The sequence below is a fragment of the Saccoglossus kowalevskii genome, chromosome 17 (genome assembly GCF_978046115.1).
Source record: "Saccoglossus kowalevskii chromosome 17, keSacKowa6.1, whole genome shotgun sequence".
Taxonomy (NCBI): domain Eukaryota; kingdom Metazoa; phylum Hemichordata; class Enteropneusta; family Harrimaniidae; genus Saccoglossus; species Saccoglossus kowalevskii.
Genome location: NC_140657.1, coordinates 5,398,081 through 5,421,713, shown reverse-complemented (window position 1 = coordinate 5,421,713; position 23,633 = coordinate 5,398,081). Strand labels below are relative to the sequence as shown.

Below are 23,633 nucleotides of genomic sequence, written 5' to 3'. Positions count from 1 at the left end.
AAGTATTTTCCAGTAACTCCATAATTTTGACCTTATTTCAAATGACCAGTATTTCCTTTTTGTATTCTGATACTTGTTTCCTCAAACTATAAATATTTAGTTGTCTTAGAGTCTGAATTTAACATCAGTGTGTTGTCCATGCCAGTACGAAACCAACATGTTCTATTTTAATACATGCAAAAATACCTATATTCAAATGTTGTATGTTCATAACAATACAAAAATAAAAAAAGGACTTGGAATTGAAAATTTATTATATAATTTATTATATAAATGTTTCAATTATGATTACAAGTCTTGGTTTACGAAGTATGTGCACATTTTACTATAGTAACAAAAACGTACAAATAATTTCTATAGGTCAGGCAAAGGTTGGTATTATATAGCTTAATTAATTCAGAAATAAAAATAGCATTCAGGCTGTTCTCTGTCTCACAGTCACATTGAACCATACATACGACAGCTGCTGCTGCTGCTGCTGCTGCAATGTAAAATCATGTGGTCCTAGTTTACTTTTTTCAAAACATGCGGTCTGTACACTAATGTAATTAGTTTGGTGTTTGCTATTATACGTGTAATTACACAGAATGAAAATGTTGACTATATATAACACTGTTTAGACCTTTCACTTACTTAATTTGCATGTTAAAATGTAGGTGACATTTTTGTAATGTTCTTGTATATTTCTAAAATTTATTTGACATAAGGGAAGAGAATACAGATATATCTGTGAAATGATGATGTCTGTGAAAAGTAAACTTTTGTGACGCCATATTTGTTACATGTGTTCGTCACATGGTACCATATTAAACATGATTCATTGCTTGAAAGAAAGCCAGCACAATTTACGCTAAATTGCAGTACAATTTTTTTTAAGACTTTTTGTAAACTTTTGTAAACAGCTAGGAATTAATATATTTAGGTATTTTGATCTGCGTTAATTTTCTGAGATTTCGATTTGGAAACAAGTAGAATAAAGATTAAAATGTGGTGAAAGTCTCTGATCTGAATTTACATTTTTTTCACAATTTTGGTAATTGTAAACTGACTTCATGAAAATAATTTTTTGTGTCTAAGAAAAAATTTCTAAAATTGACCGTGATAACAAAAGGTTAAAGGTCACCACAGAAAAGAGAGCATTCATACAGCAAGTTTAGCACTATTTACAATACCAAGTCACTTTCAGAATATTAATTCTGAAAATTATTTGGGGGAAAATGGAGTATCAATCCTTTTAATGCAAAATTTTTGTTTTGGTAAAAAATATATTGTGCAGAATTGATGTATTTGATCTCATAATATTGTATGCTACATTGGTTGTTCATTTAGGTCAAAAATGTCATTTAGATTTTATTGCTTTGTATGTTTCAAAATAAATTTGTTTTTATTACAAAAGGATATCGCATTTAACTATTAAATTTTTATTAACATGGAATAGGAGTCAGCAAGAAAAACACAATAGTGAGGGACTAGAGAGGGGAGGGGGTGATATACCGTATTTCAAGTTCAAAATACATGACAAATTTAATATGAGAAAAACGTTCTGACCATGCTAATTATTCGTTTCTTAATTTCAAATACCATTAGTTGTAAAATAGTTTTCTGTTTGAACTATAACAGTTCACTTTGTGACTGATGTTATTTTTAAAATGGAAAAAAAATCCTATTGTAAGAATAACAATTGGCAAGCTGGAAGCGATTATTCGACTGAACTTAACTGAATTGTCATCTTTTGATGCGTATTTATTTCTTTATTTACTTTCCATGTGACTGTGATATAAGTGGGTTCATGCTGTAGTTGACAAATTACATGTCATTTTTAAATGTAGTTGGTTGTACAATCATATATTATTTGCTTCCAGTCAATACGATTATTGATCCATTTTTAAAAATAGTTTTCATTATCATCATTGCTGCTTATGAATCTGATAACGTCACATATTATGGAATATATTTTTAATAACCAGTGGAGCATGTCTATATATATTTTTACCATAAAAAATAATAGCCAACAAATTTTCTTTACCAGACATTTTCGTTCAAATTTTTTCGCATTTTTTTTCTTATATTCTTCGATATTTCTGGAAATGAACCCTAATTTTGGGGCCAGCTTTTACTCCAAACATTTGGCTATTTTTATCCCAATCTTCTGAAGGAAAGTGCAGACTATAAACGGGACTATTTTGTGAGTTTGTGATGAAAAGAGGGAACTGGCGGGGAAAAGGTTAAACAATGATTTTTTTTTGATATATAGCAAACAAAATTTTTATTTTTATTTTCATAAAAATTGAAGCCTGATGGTATAAATTTAATCTTATTACTTTTTTAATCTAAAATTAATTTCCAAGTTTTCATATATGAACTATGACCATAATGTATGGTTAATTTGTCATTGTGTTACCATGGAAACAATCTCATATTTCAGGAGGTTCATTATATCCCAATTATTCATAGAAATGAGATTAAAACAGAGAATTATTAGAGGCATTACACTAATTGATAATTATGTAAATTAAAAATTATGTATTAGAAACATTACAATGTCACTTATGAACTGAAAACTTTTGTGGGAAATCAAAACTTAAATTGTACCAAATCAAATAAAAATAAAGAATATCTTGTGAACTTTGTATCAAATAAAAAACATTTAATACATAATGTACATATTTATTAGAATGACAATTTGTTATTTACATCACATCTGTCGTCATCAAACCTTGGGATAATGGATATCATTTGTAATATACCACCAAAGTTGTAGGGATTGTACAAAACAGATGATGTCACACAATGCAGTTGCCATGCCGACATACATGTAGTAAGTATTGGAATGTAGGATTTTCTTATTCTTCAGGTTTTCATCATGTTTTCTTCATTTTTTTCACCATTTTTTTTTCAAATTTAGCATCTACGGTATACGAAAAAATGACATTGAATTGTAATTAATATCAGTGTTTAATATTACAACGCTACTGACTATGATCCATTTATTCAAGCTGTTGCACTGCGGCTTTTGTGCACTGTTGTTTCCCTCTGGTATATTGACATCACTATCACCATAGCAACAGGTTGATATTGTTCCAGGCTGATGATCCATTTGAAAAACATGATGAAAAAGATTTATATTTAATAATATTTTGTTATTGACATAGAGCCTTTGGAAAAAAAATATTTGTTTTATTTTAGAGCAGTTTTGTTTCATGTATCATTGTTTTTTTCTTTCTATTCTATTATGCATAGGTAGCAGGGTGAATATAATCAATAGGACATCAAAAATTCAATCTTTGGCTTGTGAATCCTTGTAGAGGATATGACAATTTGGAATTTCTTGAAATAAGCTCAAAGTATTATCGTTTTTGACTTGAACAAGTGGGTATACGGATTTTGACGACGTGTAAAATTTATATGTACAAGTGAATTAATTCAAATTAGCTAATAGTGGAATCGCTATAGCAACATTGAATATAAGAGCAGGAGATAACACTGAACAGCTTTTTAACTCAAAATAATAACTATAAAAAACTATAATAAACTATATAAAAAATAATATAAATATAACTATAAAAAACCTATGTGTAAGTAGCAGAGAAAAAGTGTTCAAGCATAGAAACAAAATTGAAAGCTGGTATTTTAATCGTTTTGAAAAATAAATTGTTATTAATTTTACTGCATTGTGTTTGTGGCTAGTGGTGATGCAGGGTGTGTTACCACTATACTTGACCGTTGACCTTTATTAAAATTAATATCCAAATTGAATTATTGTATTTTAAAATAAATTCAATACCAGTGTTAAATATGCTTATAAATCGTGGCAAGTAAAATAATAACGCTGAATAGTTTAAATGGCCGAGCAGCTCTGTGTCGTGTGCTATATTTTGAACAAAGTTGTCGCTATTGTGACATGTTTACGCAAGTTATATTTTTGGGAAAATGGTTATTTTTTTGCTGGTACTCATGAATATTCAGATTTCAATACCAGCAAAATAAGTGTATGGCTGACACAGACGCTGTGTGCGATTGACACCGACGCTGGGTGATTACAATGTTCTTATTGTTGACAACAAAATATCATTATTCCTTTATCAATTGAATATCATATTTTGATGTTAAGTACTAAACAGATTTTTGAAAGAATTTTTCTGACTGTATTTTACAAGTATTTTACATGGTAAAAGTTTTTTTTTTAGGGGGGGGGGGGTGCTCAGATATTTTGGCCATACATGTATCATTGTAACTTCACTTTTATAGAGACAATTATTATAATATTATTTTTTTTTTATAAGATCTTATTTTTAACATACTATATTTTTATTAATAGTTGGAAACTGGAAATTTAACTTGATTGTTCTTCTGAACAATTCTTGATGAAGAAAAAAAGAAACCTGGCTAATTAAATTTTGCATCTTTAATGGATTTATTCAATGTCAGTTTTTCATAAAAAATATGATAAATATTTGACACTCAAGTCATTGTAAAACGGACATATAGAGATATATCTTCTATTGTTACATACCTGGTCATTATAAATACGTCTATAATGAAATAAAGCTAATGTGTATATGTCCTGAATTTATCGATACATCGCTAAGTTATAAGTGATTCCAATTATTTTCAGGTATTTCTAATTATTTTAATTTCAATTTTTGATGAAAGTTTGAATTCAAATTCAGGACAAAGTGAAGTAAATGTTGAGACGTTGGCACGATTCCAGATGCATGTAAACAAAATGTAATTGAGCTGATCAAGCAGAAAAATACCTCCTGCTTAAAAATTACTGTCAAAATTAACTCTAAATCGTTTTTCGTGTGAAGGCAAATTTCTTTCTTGTAAATTGAATTGATAAAACATCATGACATCTGGTTTTATTCTAATGGGAAAGTGCAATAACTCAGGTGTGCATTTATTTTCTACTCAAACTAAGAGAGAAGTAAAACAAAAGAAACAAGTCTTAACAAGTTTGCGTGAATTGATACTACTAAAGTCAGTGTGCTAACAATAGAACTCAGTAATGGTCTTTACTTGGTATCACATGCTGCGAGTACTATTTCACTATTGTGTTCACAGAGTATTGGTTTTATATGTGTAGACTGCCAAGAGTTATAAATACATGTATTCCCTTGACATTGATACACATGTATTTGGTTAAACTTAAAACTTAATGAAAAGAATTCAGTCTTTTACTTTGAGTGAGAAAACACATGTCCAAGGCTAATTGCTGTATCTTTCTTCAATTTGTACATATATATATACAAGTCTTTTATGTGTAACACGTATCGGTTTCCACATATCTTTAATTTCCAAAATTTATAATATTAGTTCTAACACTTCAACTTTTATTTTATTCACTTTTGTTCTGATACAGAAAACTCATATTTATGGTTTATGAACATAAAATATTTATAAATTTGAGAACTGTTGTTGACCAATCAGAACGATTGCCTTGACGTCATCGTAGATAAATACACTTTCCTGAAAGAAATGACCCAGTCTTCACATGTGTAGCCGAAAATCTACCAGAATCTGATTGGCTTTGCGACAAATCGTGCAGTTCTACATGAAATATTTTAACCAATACCCCGTTGTCTCAATCAGATTTGAATTAAATGCTTGATTATTTTTTTTAAATGATTTATAAAATATGTAAATGGGTTTTCTGATGCACTGTAAATCTACTGAAGTTTATATGAATACAAATCTTTATATGTTGATACATAGATGTGTAGACATTTATATTGTTGTATAACACTATAAAGTCTTTTCTGTACCTGGATTCATCTCTGATAAGACATCTGGTTCTTTATTTTCCTCAACGCCTGATGAGATCTCTAAATGTATGGAGATATATATGTATATTTTCACTGCATTATAATCTGAAAGAAAAATTAATAGTGGAAAATAAGTTACTTTATTGCACTTTTGTTTACTTCATTATTTGTTATTTTCTTTTAATTTCTTTTTGTTAGAGTATTAATCTCTGGATGACTGTCATAGTTTTCTTTTCCTGTATTTGTATCTCTACATTGGTAGCATTACTTAAAATAATTTGTTTGTTTTACTCTGATGTTGGAACATTTAATCTTTTAAAACCTTATTATATTCCCCTAGTGCATCATTTTGTAAATTTAAAAAATAATTTCTTAATATTTGATTAGCTGAACATAATGTACGTCCCATTGGCTATAGGTCTTGATCAAAAGCTTTGAAAAAATAAAAAAAAATATACTTTGTGATGACAAGAATTGACCTTGGTATTTTGAAATTTCAAATCTAAGAAAAATTGTAATTTGAAGATTAAATATTAATTTTTATTGAGAAGTTACAAATAAAGTCATATAATTGTTGCTCAATGGTATTGTACATTTTTATATTCACCAAAACATGTTCCATTAGTGACTAATTTCAGATTAAACTCTTCATCAAAACGGTCTTTGCAGTAAAGAACCACTGCTGGGTATGTGTATCAGGTTTATATGGTCTGTTGTAGCAACCGTGACTGTTGCTAAGGAAATGCAGTCTTAGAATATGTAATTAGGTCAGATTACACAGGGCTGCATGTGGAGAGAACAAATAAATCGATGATGTAAGATGCTGAGTAATGTTTTCTACAAAAATACCATATTGCAGTTTTATGTAACTAAGCATTTATTTCATTCATCTTAATTGTATCCACATAGCAATATGGAAGTTACTTGCTCTTAAATTATCAGACCTTCATCATTACCATGGCAACCATATATGGAAGAAAATTCTCAAATATAATGTATAGTCATTTATCATTTGTAATCGTTTTTTCAAGATTTGTCAATGTAGCAATTAATAGTGTATGTTTTATGTTTGATAGTGACAAACTATAAATAAACCTGTAAACCAGTCAAATGTCTAGGCTGATTTCAGTAACAATTATTTTACTAATTCTTAGTTTCTTTCATAACAACTGCTAGTACATAAACATTTTCATTTCAGTTTAGTTAGCAAGCCACACGGCCAAGCCATGCCATGCATGTCTTGTAGATGATTCAAACACTGATAAATTGTGACTTATGTATAGATCTACTCAGACAATTCAGAAAAAAACACATCAGCTTTTCTCTCAATCTCATCTTTTCAGTGTCAATGTCAATATACAACACTTTTGTAAGAATTTATAATTAAAAATACAAATATAATCAAGTTTTTAACATAAGTAAATTTTTTTTAAATATTTTAACAGTAAAATAAGACATAACTGGAATCAGTATTTATAGCGTTCACCAGTTGTGTGTGTTGGAACCAGACTATTGTTTCTCTGTAATACCTACGGTACGGTAATATCCTGACAATGCGAACCAAATCCTGCTATGGAACACGCTCATCCAGGAGTATAAATGTTGCCTTTTTGATTTTCTCTCCATGGCAACAACTATTATGATTTCTCATATAACATATATAAGATTAGAAACATTTATCATGGCAAAGCTCCTCAAACAAATCCTGTGATGTGCTTTGGGTCTAATTTTGATTTGAGATATTTGCGAATACCGTAATTGTTTTATTTGTTATATAACACATACTAATTCACACCTATATGGCTTTGAACAAAATTTATCCGATATTTTAACTTGACAGAGATTGAAATTAGGCAACCAACTGTAAAGGCAAGTCTATGGTCAAAATAAGACATATTTTAATGATTTTGCATGCAATTAACACAATTTTTGATTTATATGTATTGAAGATATGCTTCTAATATACTGTAGAATACTTTATTTTCACTTAGAATTTGTTTTCGCTATTTTCGCTGAAGGGATGATTCCGTGAAAATAAAATCCAGCGAATATAATTTTTTTCCTATATTTCACATTAAACTCAAAAATCAGTAAAAATAAATTCCATACAAAACGCCTAAAAAGCCTTTTCAGTGAAAATTAATTCCAGCGAAAATAAAGTATTCCACAGTAGTTAATACTGTAATTCTACTTCATGGCTCTACCTTAATTAGCACACATGAGTTTTTTCTAAGCTTTCTTTGATCTGTCTGGCAACTGCAGTCAACTATAATCATTTCTTTTCAAATTTGCTACACATCCGGCCAGAAGCATGCATGTCAAGCCTTCTACATTCCAATCTATTGTTCAAAGCATGCTAGCCCCAAAGGTATTTAAATTGGGAGCCAAGCCAAGAATCATAAGTACACACTGTATGTTTACGTACATTCACAGTCACTGATGATGGACTGTGGTACATTGTTAGCGATCATGTAATGAATTAACATATTATTTTTAGAGCTAACTTGTGACAAAGTAATCTCACCCTTTGCAATAACATATATATAGCAGCTTAAGGGGTTTCAATAGTGCTATTATGGGTGATAAAGCAGAGAATTATGTGTATCATTGAAGGTAATCGTAGAGGGGAGAAGACGATATTGTTCTCCCTTGTTCCATGATCTCTTTGATTTATTTACTTGGTAAACATTCTCGTAATTTGATTATGTGAATAATTAGCCTTCAAGTCAGCTTGGAAACAGTCTGAGATACTGATAACAAAATCCTACAACTTGACCAAATCACAGATCCTTATAAAATATATTCGCAGTCTTCATGTTAGAAATTGTACCCAATTACAAGTTTCAATGACCCTACCATGGTCTTACATGTAGCATCATATTTCACACATGCAACGTTTCAAAACTCAGATTGTCATGGATAGTCTGGAAACAAAATGGTGAAACTATTGTGTAAAATCACATCACACATCATCACATGTTTTTTTTTTTCAAACTGAAACAGTTTTCTACAGGAATGAAGCAGTCTTTCATCTACTCATGCTGGAAAACAACTAATATGTCGTTTCCAGTACAAGCAGTGGTCGAGATTATTTTTTCATTTCCAAAACTTGTTGCAAGTTCAATCTTTTTGTTGAGTAAATAAGTGTAAGTGAAGACAATTTGAAAACAAAACATAGACGATGGCGATAAGGCATGAAATAAAAGATCTGGATTAAAACTCCCTTCTCCTAGATTACCGGTACCTTCCATAATGTTTTCGACACAAAACCTACAGCCATACAATAACACACAATTTTGTAGATGGCTGCCATGTTTGTTTTAAAAACCCAGACATTTTTTCAAAGGTAGCGCTGATTGACTGTTCAATCATTCACAGCTCATTTTTAAGACAAGGTGTGCAAAAATTATGCATTTTTCACGTTTTCTTTTTGTCTCTTGCTTATATTTATTTTCTCCCACTATAGCATTTATTTATTTATATTCCTGAGCCACAGCTCACAATGTAGAGGACTGAAGTCAAGTTCTAATTCCTGAGCCACAGCTCATAATGTAGAGGGCTGAAGTCAAGTTCTAATTCCTGAGCCACAGCTCACAATGTAGAGGGCTGAAGTCAAGTTCTAATTCCTGAGCCTCAGCTCACAATGTAGAGGACTGAAGTCAAGTTCTAATTCCTGAGCCACAGCTCACAATGTAGAGGACTGAAGTCAAGTTCTAATTCCTGAGCCACAGCTCACAATGTAGAGGACTGAAGTCAAGTTCTAATTCCTGACCCACAGCTCACAATGTAGAGGACTGAAGTCAAGTTCTAATTCCTGAGCCACAGCTCACAATGTAGAGGACTGAAGTCAAGTTCTAATTCCTAAGCCACAGCTCACAATGTAGAGGACTGAAGTCAAGTTCTAATTCCTGAGCCACAGCTCACAATGTAGAGGACTGAAGTCAAGTTCTAATTCCTGAGCCACAGCTCACAATGTAGAGGACTGAAGTCAAGTTCCAATTCCTAAGCCACAGCTCACAATGTAGAGGACTGAAGTCAAGTTCTAATTCCTGAGCCACAGCTCACAATGTAGAGGACTGAAGTCAAGTTCTAATTCCTGAGCCACAGCTCACAATGTAGAGGACTGAAGTCAAGTTCTAATTCCTGAGCCACAGCTCACAATGTAGAGGGCTGAAGTCAAGTTCTAATTCCTGAGCCACAGCTCACAATGTAGAGGACTGAAGTCAAGTTCTAATTCCTGAGCCACAGCTCACAATGTAGAGGGCTGAAGTCAAGTTCTAATTCCTGAGCCACAGCTCACAATGTAGAGGACTGAAGTCAAGTTCTAATTCCTGAGCCACAGCTCACAATGTAGAGGGCTGAAGTCAAGTTCTAATTCCTGAGCCACAGCTCATAATGTAGAGGACTGAAGTCAAGTTCTAATTCCTGAGCCACAGCTCACAATGTAGAGGACTGAAGTCAAGTTCTAATTCCTGAGCCACAGCTCACAATGTAGAGGGCTGAAGTCAAGTTCTAATTCCTGAGCCACAGCTCACAATGTAGAGGACTGAAGTCAAGTTCTAATTCCTGAGCCACAGCTCACAATGTAGAGGACTGAAGTCAAGTTCTAATTCCTGAGCCACAGCTCACAATGTAGAGGACTGAAGTCAAGTTCTAATTCCTGAGCCACAGCTCACAATGTAGAGGGCTGAAGTCAAGTTCTAATTCCTGAGCCACAGCTCACAATGTAGAGGACTGAAGTCAAGTTCTAATTCCTGAGCCACAGCTCACAATGTAGAGGACTGAAGTCAAGTTCTAATTCCTGAGCCACAGCTCACAATGTAGAGGACTGAAGTCAAGTTCTAATTCCTGAGCCACAGCTCACAATGTAGAGGACTGAAGTCAAGTTCTAATTCCTGAGCCACAGCTCACAATGTAGAGGACTGAAGTCAAGTTCTAATTCACTTACAGTGTGTGTAATTTAGTATTGAAGGAAATGACAAGATGTAGAAAAATAAAATTATATTGTGTGTTACATCACATCTAGTTTGTTGCAAACCATGATAGTGAGGTATTACAAGACAACTGAAGGGTTTCATATTGTTTTACTCATGGTGTTGGTATTTTGTTGAGTCAATCATTTCACACATCACTCATAAATTTGATACATTACATGCTTTATTTAACTAAATAAATTAACTGCCTACAACAACACCATCATTTACTCCAGAAATATTTAGCATCGCATTTTATTTAATAAATTTCATTTTGACATTAATAGTAACTTTCTTGGGCTTGCACTTTAATTACTGAGATCAGATTTGAATTAAGGTTAAACACCAAATTATTGCAAGAAAACAAAACATTGTTTCTAGATACAATTTATCACTTAGGAAAAGCTACAACAACTCATCATATGTTGCCTAGGGAGTTGTTAATGTCACCTTAACAGAGTGAAAATAATCAGCACTAAAGTTGCCATAGTAATTAGAAAAGCAATTTGTCATTTCAAAAATTATAATTTCACAATTAATTCTGATATCAATATTTGGTTATAGAATTAGTGAACTGTCAGATTTCATATACTGAATACATACCATAGTAGTTATGTTCATCATCCTTGATGTAATTAGAAGTACCGGTAGTAACAATTACAATAGAACTCCATGTGTAAATCTTTTCCCTATACAAGTCTCTTTGAATGTTTGCTAAAATAGTTGTACAACTGCTGAATTGGGGTATTTTTATTTAATGTGTGTTAATAGTATTGAATTGCTGCATGTGATTACACAGAAGTCACATACAACTCAACACTCAGTTATTGGGGATTTAACCTGGAGTCAACCAATGTATACATGTACCTTGAAAAGTTAATATTCAAATGACCAAGTATTCCAATTTGCATAACAATACATTTGTATCCAGAAACCAGGGTACATGTGTTACAATTTATTACAATAATTATATGTTTTTTTAAGAAATATTTATTATCTAACTTGTTTTCAGAATGATAATAACTTTGTGTATCATAGTACATAACTATTTTATTGTCAGTGTTCTGTTGTACTTGTGTATAACCTAAATCTTGTGTTTTGATTGTTAGATACTAAGAGTGTCTGCGACATTATCACTACTGGTAAAGTCTGTAGGGAGAGTTCCAGGATCATTTGTTTCACAACAAAAGTACACATGGGTGAATCCTGAAGGACGCAGTGTCTCACCGCCACCAGATGTTGCCATCACAGGACCCAAAATGAATGAGTCGGTGGGTCGTAGAAGTGGACTCAATTTACTCAAAGATGGAGATGAGAGAAAGGTACACTGCAAACAAATTATTTGATGTGTTATTATTATTACATTTAAATTTGTTTTAGTGTTTATTCACTGATTTCAAATTTAAATATTAGATCATTGCAACATTCGTAAACTTTAAGACTTAGTGTCCCTGAAAAGTAATACTGTCTTTATATAACTATTGTAATGACATTTTTACTTTAATACCCTAAAGTGAAGACTGTCACAATAAATACCCACTATACATATTATAACAGACAGGATCACCTGATTAAAGGAGGTGATTAAAATCAAACCATCGGTTTCCGGCCTGGTATCCCAGAGCTCCTCAGAGCCCCGCAGAAGATGAGGTTTCACAAATTAGTTTTTAATTCACTAATTAGCTATTAATTTGGTCACGTGCTATTAAAACATCTTTTGTTCTGTCAGAATATAAACAGGTTCATCTAGTCAATTGATAAAAAGAGTAATTACCAGATATCTGTGTTCAAAAAAAATAAAACATTAAAAGAAATTGGTTCAAAATTCGGAGAGCCAACCATGTCTTGTCATTGATTCCCCGTTTGTTCGAATGACAGTGCGTCTACGAACGTGTCTTGCGACTATAATTAAATTCACACAGTGTAAACTTCAGATCTAGATTCTAAAAGGGACGCATAGTTCCGATTTGTTGGTAAAGTACAAATATTTATTTCTACTAAGTTCTGTTTATTTGGAAATAGGGTAATTGTTTTTTATTCAAATCAGTGCAAGATATAATGCAAATCAGCTGATATTTTACATCACCAATAATTTGGTGAAATCTATGCAAAGGAGATATTATTTCTTGATTAAGAAGAAAATTTGAACTTCTGACCCAGATTGTACAGAGATGTGTAGTTTCTATTTTGTCAGCAAAGTCAAGTTTTTATTTTATTTTAGTGTTTTATTTTTTATTATCATTTTATTATTTCTTTATTTTATCAAAGCATTGATGAATAAGCAAATACTTTATTTATGCGACACTGTCACAGGGTGCTAGTTGGGTTGAACTAAGGTTTCAAATTGTCCCAAACAAATGACACCCATAACACCCCTGTGAACTGGGTCCTTTAATAATTCGAAACTTAGGACAGTTGTATAATTTATATGCGACATAAACAACAAGTACACGCTACACGAGTAAGGCTTAAACAACGTACTTTATTCCACACACCTAAAAGATGGGCAGGAAATGCCTGACCAGTTACAAGGGGTAGTGGGGTACACGTTGTTTTGTTACACAAAAATATAACACTAGAAATATAATTCAGTAATAATATTGTAATATTTCCACACGGGAAAAGGGTAGGCAAGAAATGCCAAACCCTCTATAAAGGGGTAGTGGATTACGTTATACTATTACGGGGAAATGCCTAAATCGATAATGTAAATAATTGTCTAACATAGAATCTTGCATGCATGCATAAAACTAAGAGACAAACGTACATAACAAACAACGGACGCAAATAATATACTGGCGATCGGACACAGCCCTACCTACATACAGTTTCTTTAAACTAGATGAAAACGGGTCTTTGCGTGATAACGGTGTATTTTCCAGCGAGTCTCTGCTAACGGTGGCGACGACGGTAATTACAAAACGCAGTCAGAAGCACTGTAGTCGTAGAATACACGCTGCACACTCAGTCGAGCACGATACCAATCAATTACAGAGTTTATCTGTCCAATATTCGTAACTTGTAGAAGGAGAGTGGTCCGGGTGGATTCCCTTGCACCGCAGTACACCTCTGTAGCCAGTAACATAAATTAGAAGGCACATCCAGTTCAGAACCAAAATCGGGAATGTCATTCACTGGCGAGTTTCCCCACTCGTTAACTGCAGTAGGCCGGAATTGGCCAATAGAATTATCTTTATGATGCACATTCCGTAGATCACAATACATTAATTTGTATGACAATACACAGTGTATTGTTCTAACGTTACTTGCAAACGCGTGATTAGTAGACACGTAAAAAAATGGTATACTGCCAACAACGGCGAACCGACGTCCTCCAGAATAGATCACAAACTCCCATGATGCAATATTATTCAATGGCTTACTGTGGTACCTACAAGATCGGACATCCACATTTGATCACATGAACGTTCAGATCGGGTTCTATCAAAGTCCGCTTCCCTAGTGCTGACTAAAAGAAACATCTTGCCACTCTATATTTAACAATTATCTATCGCCAAAAACAACATTGCCTATCTATCGCCGTAAGACAAACACAAAACGCCACCATCACGACATACAACATAAACATGATTTAATGTTTGACATTCGTGACAGACACCAAGAAACAGGTTTAGCTACAATGTCCTAAAAATGTGTGTTCAGGAATTTTTTATTTACTTTGGTTGTCCTATTTTACAGCAATTCATGTTTATTTGAAGTAAAACAATCTGTTTGCGAAAACGAGGCACCGCACTGAACTTTCAGCTCATAAATATTCTTGCATAAATTTGCACTTAGCATAGAGTACCCCGGAGCTTGGCAGAGGACTAAGTAGCTCCTTGAAGCTCTGAGGGCGTAAAACAGATGGTTTGATTTTGATCTCCTTCCTCAGACAGCTTATATACACTATATGTCCTGATTGTTAAAAGCTGTTAACAGTAGTAGAGTTGCCATTTCAAACATTTTGTGTCACAATTGATTATATCAAAGATTTGACTGTGTCGGATAATGCTGTTCCATTACGTCAGTAAAGCTGCATTCTTGTTCAAAAGTTGTGCAAGATGTACACTATAAACAACTCACATGTTAACTTAAATTTGTACAAAGCGTCCACACATTTCTAATAATAATAATAATAATAATGAATTTATTGCATCCTTGGAAATAATTTCCATTGGTTGAACAGCAATAAAATGTTAGTAATAAAGTACAATACATATAAAACTAAAGTAAAATGTCAGTTATTATTATTTCCGATTTCAAATATTTTGTATAAGTATTCACCAACTTAACTCATTAGTACGTCTTATCTTGAACTCATAATATATTTAAATATCTGGTTATCACTTTTCAATTCTTCTGGAATACTGATATTATTAAATAGTTTTTGTCTTTCTGTTTGGTACCTAAGACATTCCATGAAGAAATGTTCTTCATTTTCAATTTTGATCAGGGAACATTGCTTACAGATTCTGTCTTCTAAAGGTATTTTGGGTTGGGTATGTCTACCCTTCTCAATTTCTAATACATGACTGCTTATTCTGAAACGAGTCAATAAGATTTTATGTTTCAGATTACATAAAAGCAAATATGGTTCAAAAGTGTACGAGTCTTTAAACTTTATATACGTTCTCAGTTTTCTATTATCATTTGTTACACTCAACTTCCAGAACTCTACTTACCTTTGTTGGATGTTTTTTCGTATGTTTTTTATTTCTAAGAATTTTCAGTACTTTATATTGGAAGTTTATCTAGAGCAATTTTGGTATTATATCAGATGAATATTTGGAATATAATCTGAGTATACAAGTATCTGAGTACGAACAAGTCTAGGATGACAAAAATGCAGATAATTATGAGAGTAATACACCATGTGACACTGAATCATGCAAATTGTCTATTAATTCTCTAATCAACCACATATGTCTAGTCAAAAGTTAATTAGTTTGATATATTTAATTAATACATGTATCAGTAGTTACGGAGGTGTAGGACAGTTAGGAAAACAGTTTCATTGAAAGGACTACCACATGTTTGCATTCATGGTTATAAGTTTTAAACAGTTATAAAGTTAATATTTAGTATCAACAAAGATTTATAAAATTAGGGAATGCAAGGGTGTACTAGTCTGAAGTTGTAAAATTTAATTTCTAATAATTCTAGTGTAAATTATTTTGTCTGTGAAATAATTCTTTTGTGCTCATCTCATACCATTTTTGGTAGTGTCCATGCTTATTTGCAAAGTCTGCAATACATGCGTTTTGCATTTTGAATGCAGCTTATTTCTGATTACGAAATTAACCCACTGAAATCTCTGGCGCTATTGGTCAGAACTACATTTGAATAATGCACACAAATTAAGCTTACAAAAGTGTGAAATTGTGTGAGTTCTCTTCCCATGAGATCTTCCTTACACATATCACCAAATACATGGTTATAAAAGTTTCATAAGATAAGATAAGATAAATTTTATTTGGTACGGGAACATATAAAATGCCATGACCAAGAACAAGAGAGAAAAATTACATAACTACTAAACTAAAATAAACTAGACTAAAAAAGCTCTAAAATACTAAAAACAAATTTGGCTAAGCCTGAATAGATAAATTTATCGGTACTTGAAAACATTTCTGCAAATAAATTGTCATCCTCTATGATTTCAAGATTTGGTGCATACATAAATAAAGTTGTAAAAAAATCATTTCTAAAACAACTAATTTGAAAAAGATATAATGTAACTCATCCCCAATTTCATTATTTGAACACTTTGTACAAAATCTGTTCTCTTTAGGAATACCTTTGTGCCTTCCTGTCTCTATAGGTAATTTGTGTGCAGACAGGCGAAACTTAGTCATTGCCACTCTGTGTTTTGCAGATTTAATGTCACATAAATATTTCTCCATTGCATAGTCATTTTTAAATAAACTATATGTTTTTAATTTATTATGTGCTATTTTATTGATTTCTTAATACCATTTGTCATAATAAATTTGCTTTAATTTTGTGTTGAACTGATTACCAAAACTTGGATTATTGATGTCAGCTGGTTTTAAATTACTAATATCTAACAATTTTTTAACAAATCAAAACCACTGACCAGTCTCTATTGAATTGCTTGTATTCCAAGCCCCAATGAGAATAGTGTTTTTAACATCTTCACATCTAAATCTTTGATAGTATTTCATCATACTAGTACAAATATCAATGATAAGTGGGTATCTACCGAATTCACCCCTGCATGCCAAATTAGTTGCCTTTCTGTGAACTCCCAGAATCTGTTTACAGAACTTAACGTGCATTTGTTCAAAAGCTAATTTATCTGAAAACAAGGTATTAATGAATTTGTCATTTGCACTATTAATGTTGTATTTACTGATATCAAAGTTAAATGCTCCCCAGACATATTCTTCTCTTAGTAAATCCTTACCCCAGTATATAAATTCTATTATTATACATCTGTAACGCCATAAGTGACAGCGTGCTGTAATTTTGCAGTATTTTCATCCTATCATATAAGGAAATGTGAATTCCAAATATGGAATGATTATGTGCGTAAGCGTCCTCTAACAATAAAAACAAACATGGCTGCCACCAGGGTTTGACCGAACTCCACACAATGAAGTTCGCTGATTTCGTTCTAAACTTTTTGGATAATCGGCATTTCCATGATGTATCCTTGAAAGGAAAAGAAGTATAATAATAAGGTTATTATGAGGATACCTCAAAGTATGCACTCAGACAGTACGCCATCACATCGACCTTTGCTGTACGTCGGTCGATACTCCCGCTGTACTGTCTTCGTGCATACTTTGAGGTATCCTTGTAATAACCTCGCAGTATACGTATCGATAATGGTCATTATGGGGAAATATTTTTAAAAACTAACTTTTTTGTTTTTCAGGTAAATTTGAATGTACAAGATGGTCAGAGTTTGGGATTAATGATACGTGGTGGCACAGAGTTTGGTTTAGGAATCTATATCACCGGTGTTGATGCGTTTTCTGTCGCTGACAACAAGGGTCTCAAGGTAATTTGGGTGCAACATATTGCCTGTCTTTTTTCTAGAATCTTTTACCATACTATCTGCCCCAAAATTTTCTACACATTTTTCTTGTATTCAATATTCTGGAAAGGAATCCTAATTTTGGAGCCAACAGACAAAATTTGAATCAATTATCAGTTTCTACTCAAAAAATATGCCTGTTTTTGTTCCAATCCCAAAAAATGGAGACTACAAACTATTTTGTAAATTTGTGATGAAAAGAAAGAACAGGTGGTGAAAAGATTAATCAATTTTCGAAAACAAATTTTAAAAAATGTAATTTTTATTTTATGAAAAGGTAATGAAAGTTACCCTTGATCATTGAAAAGTATTTTTTTTTCCATTTAGACTAAATAAAAAAATATATTTGTGTCTCTTCATCAGGTGTGTCAGTTAAAAATGTATTTGTCACACAACAGCTTGTTTTGGAATTTTTGCCAGAATTTTAGAAAAAAACAATAGGAAAAAAATCTACTTTCAAGTTGAAGAAAAACAAATCTAGATGAAACTATTTCATATTATACTCAAGAGTCAAGGAAAAAGTGCTTACCATATATCCTGTGAAATTGCATAAATATTAACTTTTCACAGGTTGGGGATCAAATTTTGGATGTTAATGGGATAAGTTTTCTTGACATTGAGCACCAAGAAGCTGTGAACATATTGAAGTCTTCCAAACTAATGGTTATGACAGTTAAGGATGTGGGCAAGTTACCTTATGCACGAACTACCTATGACCAAACGCAGTGGATTATGGGAGATCAGCTGTCTCAGATGGGTGAAGGAATGGGGTCAAGGTCAAATTCTGTCATGAGCACCAACAAATTGTCCAATGGTGACTGTGTATTAGAAAGACAATCGGTAAGTCTCTAAAAAATAATGAAATGTTGCTATTTTCAAATTTTCTATCATGCCTAGTCGCCATGATGATTTGATGACACTGCCTAGTTGCCATAATGATTTGCTGACACAGTGCCTAGTCGCCATAATGATTTGCTGACACAGTGCCTAGTCGCCATGATGATTTGATGACACTACCTAGTTGCCATGGTGATTTGCTGACACAGTGCCTAGTCGCCATGATGATTTGATGACACTACCTAGTTGCCATAATGATTTGATGACACAGTGCCTAGTCGCCATGATGATTTGCTGACACTGCCTAGTTGCCATGGTGATTTTCTGACACAGTGCCTAGTCGCCATAATGATTTGCTGACACTGCCTAGTTGCCATAATGATTTGCTGACACAGTGCCTAGTTGCCATAATGATTTGCTGACACTGCCTAGTTGCCATGGTGATTTACTGACACAGTGCCTAGTCGCCATGATGATTTAATGACACTGCCTAGTTGCCATAATGATTTGCTGACACAGTGCCTAGTTGCCATGGTGATTTACTGACACAGTGCCTAGTCGCCATAATGATTTGCTGACACTGCCTAGTTGCCATGGTGATTTACTGACACAGTGCCTAGTCGCCATGATGATTTGATGACACTGCCTAGTTGCCATGGTGATTTGCTGAATATTACCTAGGCATCACAGTGATTTGCTGACACTGCTAGTTGCCATGGTAATTTGCTGAATATTACCTAGGCATCACAGCGATTTGCTGACACTGCCTATTCACAGTGATTTGCTGACACTGCTAGTTGCCATGATGATTTGCTGAATATTACCTAGGCATCACAGTGATTTCCTGACACTGCTAGTTGCCATGGTGATTTGCTGAATATTACCTAGGCATCACAGCGATTTGCTGACACTGCCTAGTCACAGTGATTTGCTGACACTGCTAGTTGCCATGATGATTTGCTGAATATTACCTAGGCATCACAGTGATTTCCTGACACTGCTAGTTGCCATGGTGATTTGCTGAATAATACCTAGACACCACAGTGGTTTGCTGACACTGCTAGTTGCCATGGTGATTTGCTGAATAATACCTAGGCACCACAGTGGTTTGCTGACACTGCTAGTTGCCATGGTGATTTGCTGACACTGCTAGTTGCTATACACTTATTTCTCACCTATTTTCCTGATTGATGATAATTAAGTCATAACAATATAATGAGATCTTAAAATATAAAAATTGTCTTTACATGGCAGTACCACATACAGATTGTTTGTATGAATCAGTGTCAAACTCAGATGTTTCTCCTTTACATTGGCAGTCTAAATTTACTAAAGGATTAGCGGGATCACAGCTGATGTGGAGTAGTAATTTATCAACACATTCATGGAGTATGATAGAAGAACAAGCCAGGTACCTACTGAATGAAAATGAGCGTTGTACAATGAAGTACTATCTAGATGAATACCAGCGTACTCATATCAGTGTCGATGACCTCGTTATGGCTCTTTTGGAGCTTCTCAATACACATTCCAAGGTTAGTTTTTATTTCACAAAAGCAATTTGCTTCATTTTGTGAGTCTGGAGGAGGGGGGGGGGGGTCTCAGTCTATACTTAGTCTTCCTTTTTACCCTCCTTTATATTAAGTGGTGTATTATTTTATTTAGGGATGCAATAGTGTATATTTCCAAATTATTTTTTCTCAAAAAATTAGCAAGATATTTTGGCCCAAATTTGTTTTTCTCAACAAATTAGTATGTAAATTACTTACAAGTGTGCCCTCCAACAAGACTGATTTTGTTGGCATCCTAAGTCAAAATGGAATCCCAGTAATTAAAATGAGCCAGCTTTTGACTGGCGGAGAGGTCTGTCTTCAAGAAAAAAAATAATATTGTAGATGACCATATAAATATTTTGTTTATAAAATGTTAAATTTTGTTTACCAAATTAGGCCACACTGATTTAGTTTTATGGATGACATCCTCTGGAGACCCCAAAACTAATGCGAGAGGGCGAAAAAAAAAATCCTGCCAAAAAAAAAATGCTGCTTACGGAGCTGGTATTAGAAATTGAACCACAGAACACAGTGTTTCAAAAAAAACAAAACAAGAAGTCTTTATTTGTAGAAAGCACATGTTGATGTACTGTATTACTGTCATAGGTATAATCATTTCAGACAAGCTCTAGTACATGTAGTCATGTTGCAGAAGAAAGGCGGGACAGCCACTCTGGATAGTATGTCCTTAAAGTTGTCTGGGCGAAACTTGCTTGCTGCTACCAATCTCTCGTATAGTCGTGTAAACTCCACATCTCCCTGGCCGAGGTCAATTGCGTACCAGTCTACAACAATCCCTCCGTTTTTCCTCTGAACTTTTATGCTCACGTTTTTTGGTGCCGTTGTCGCCATGTTGGAATTCCCGGCAACTCAATACGCATGTGCAGAAGATCATTTACGACAAAATTGCACGTTTTGAGGTAGCCCAAAACCCGGTTTTACAACAAGCCGGCACTTTGAGACAATATGAGTCGGCAAGTTCCGGACAGAAAACCGATCTGTGAAGACTTGTCACCGGAGATTTTTTTTTTTTTTAGAACAGGCAAAAAAATAATGCGCACACGGATGTCATTCATAAAATTAAGTCGGTGTGGCCTTACATAACTATGTAAAGATGTTTTTTATGATCACTATATCAATGCATGATTGTATCAGTGAATTATCGCAACTAGTTACATCACATCAAATCTTTGTGCGTCATCGTCCTGTCATATCGGCTTAGAGGGCGCACTGCCTTGTACCATTAAGTGATAAGTTTACTGAGCATTTTTGTATTGGGAAATTTTTATTTGTTAATAAAGGAACATTTTTATTTTTTTTATTACAGTTTTCATTGTTATCTGAAGTGCGGACATTTGTCGTACCACGAGATATTGATAGATTTGATACATTAGTACTAAAACGTGAGGTGGAAGCAATGAAGGTATGTTAATTACAAAAATATATATGTTTTGCATATATCAATTTACATAATTTAAAGGTAGCCATGTTGTGAAATAAGTGTGTGTCAATTTGTAGTAACATGTTGGAAAAATATCTTTCAAGTATCCAAGTTTTACCATAACAATTCAAAGGGTAGTTGACTTTTGTAAGTAATTACAAAAAAGAGATATCTTTTTATTTTTAGGCTCGTCAACATCGAGATGGTTACACTATGGAGCGGGCTTCGATGAACTCATTTGGCGAGTCCATATCATCAGCAAGTCACTATTCATCTGCCTCCATTGATTCTAGACCAATCACACCACCCAGGGTACCTCAAGAACTACCACCAAATATCAAGGTAACACTAATCATTGATTAAACCTCCCAACATGCCTACATACAAGTATGTCAGTTGGACTCATGGTAGTTCACTACTATTGAAAAAAATATACTCCTTGAATGAAACAAAAAGGGTTGGTTTACTCTAATGTTCAAAATTCTTAAATAAAAATATATGGTAACAAAACTAAGTTTTCCACAAAACAACCTTGACCCCAAGAACCCCAACCCCCCCTAGATTACCCCCCTAACTTACTAATGAAAGACACATTTAGGCAGATTACTCTATACACGATGATTTTAAATGAAAACTTAGCCAGCTGAAAGTTAAGGTACACAGGGCAAACTGTACTGTACCTCTGCCTTATGCAAACTTTATTATGCAGAATTTGATGACATTCATCATTCTTTTGTGTGTATGTAGAGAAGTTAATATGCAATGCATTATGGTCATAATCATTTACATTTAATGTTACACACCACCATTATAAAGTATACCCTCAATTTTAAGTATGATTTTACTAAAAGGCAATCTACTTTGACTGTATGTTATGTGTATCTATTTTCAGTTTTATCCAGTCTTTGCTGAATGACTCATTCACTGTATTTGTAGTCCCATTGTTCTTTCAAGTTTAATGGTGGTGTGATACCTATATATACATATTCAGTTTTCATTGCATGCTCCTCAATAGATTGGCTTAAATTCCCATTTCCTTCCTATTCTAGGTGAGCTATGATTCTAGTTATCATGATTTTTATAACAACTGTATAAATGCTGATAGAATCAATGACGATACTGATGGTCTCCCAGATTTTGAATTGCCAGTAAGTACCCATGAATGAAGTGTGCAAATGGGGATTCCAAATTGAGAGACATATCAGCAGAAACCAAAGTCAAATAATTCAATAATTTGATCTTTCTTAATTAGTTAACTTTAAAACTGCTATACCCACTTTAGTATAATTTGCATAGTTTCCCATCATGCTTTGCACTAACATGACTACTGTAAAATGCTCTATTTTCGCTGAAAAGACTTTTTGGGTGTCTTGTATGTGATTTATTTTCACTGATTTTTGACAAGGTGAATGTAAAAGATAGGAAAAAAGGTATATTCACTGGATTATATTTTCACTGAATCATTCCTTCAGCGAAAATAAAGTATTTTACAGTATCAAATTTGCTCATCACTCACTGTGAGGGCGCTGTTTTCATAAAACTTGATTATATATGTATACATCTAAGTAGTGTATACTGGATAGCTGGACCAATACACTGTGCATGAGATATTTGGTGCACAGCTCAGACTTCAAATCTTCCGGCCATCCACTTTTATTATTACTAAGAATAACATTTTTACAATTTCTAATTATAGGATTTCAATGATTCTCAAACAACATTTAAACCCAAGCCAATCGTACCAAACAAGCCAAAGTCTTTATCAACCAATAAACAGACTGTGACTGCTGATATCCATGTTAGTAATCACGTAGACAACTTTCCTGATGCAATGTATGACGAAACAAAAAGTCCAAGTGAAGATAGCGGTGTGGACGTTCATGTGGAGTCACAAACTAAAGACAGGTAGGTCATGTGACACCATTACACAGATAAGATAACAATTTTTATACCTTATTAGGAGAAATTATTTCCATATAAGGAATTGGAATTTCTGAGTTT

The 23,633-nt window shown here is 33.3% G+C and overlaps 1 protein-coding gene across 3 annotated transcripts in view; it reads left to right on the top strand.

Moving 5' to 3' along the window:
• The window catches only part of LOC100369054 (whirlin-like), a 47,809-nt gene that overhangs the window by 8,089 nt on the left and 16,087 nt on the right, over window positions 1–23,633 (top strand). For 2 of the 3 annotated variants that reach the window (XM_085492292.1, XM_085492291.1), the window contains exons 2-9: window positions 11,848–12,060; window positions 17,640–17,765; window positions 18,372–18,641; window positions 19,958–20,173; window positions 21,519–21,614; window positions 21,819–21,974; window positions 22,682–22,780; window positions 23,329–23,537. In XM_085492292.1, coding sequence (XP_085348418.1) covers window positions 11,848–12,060; window positions 17,640–17,765; window positions 18,372–18,641; window positions 19,958–20,173; window positions 21,519–21,614; window positions 21,819–21,974; window positions 22,682–22,780; window positions 23,329–23,537 — 1,385 coding nt within the window. The remainder of the gene's footprint in view (window positions 1–11,847; window positions 12,061–17,639; window positions 17,766–18,371; window positions 18,642–19,957; window positions 20,174–21,518; window positions 21,615–21,818; window positions 21,975–22,681; window positions 22,781–23,328; window positions 23,538–23,633) is intronic. The other variant, XM_085492293.1, reaches the window with a different exon arrangement.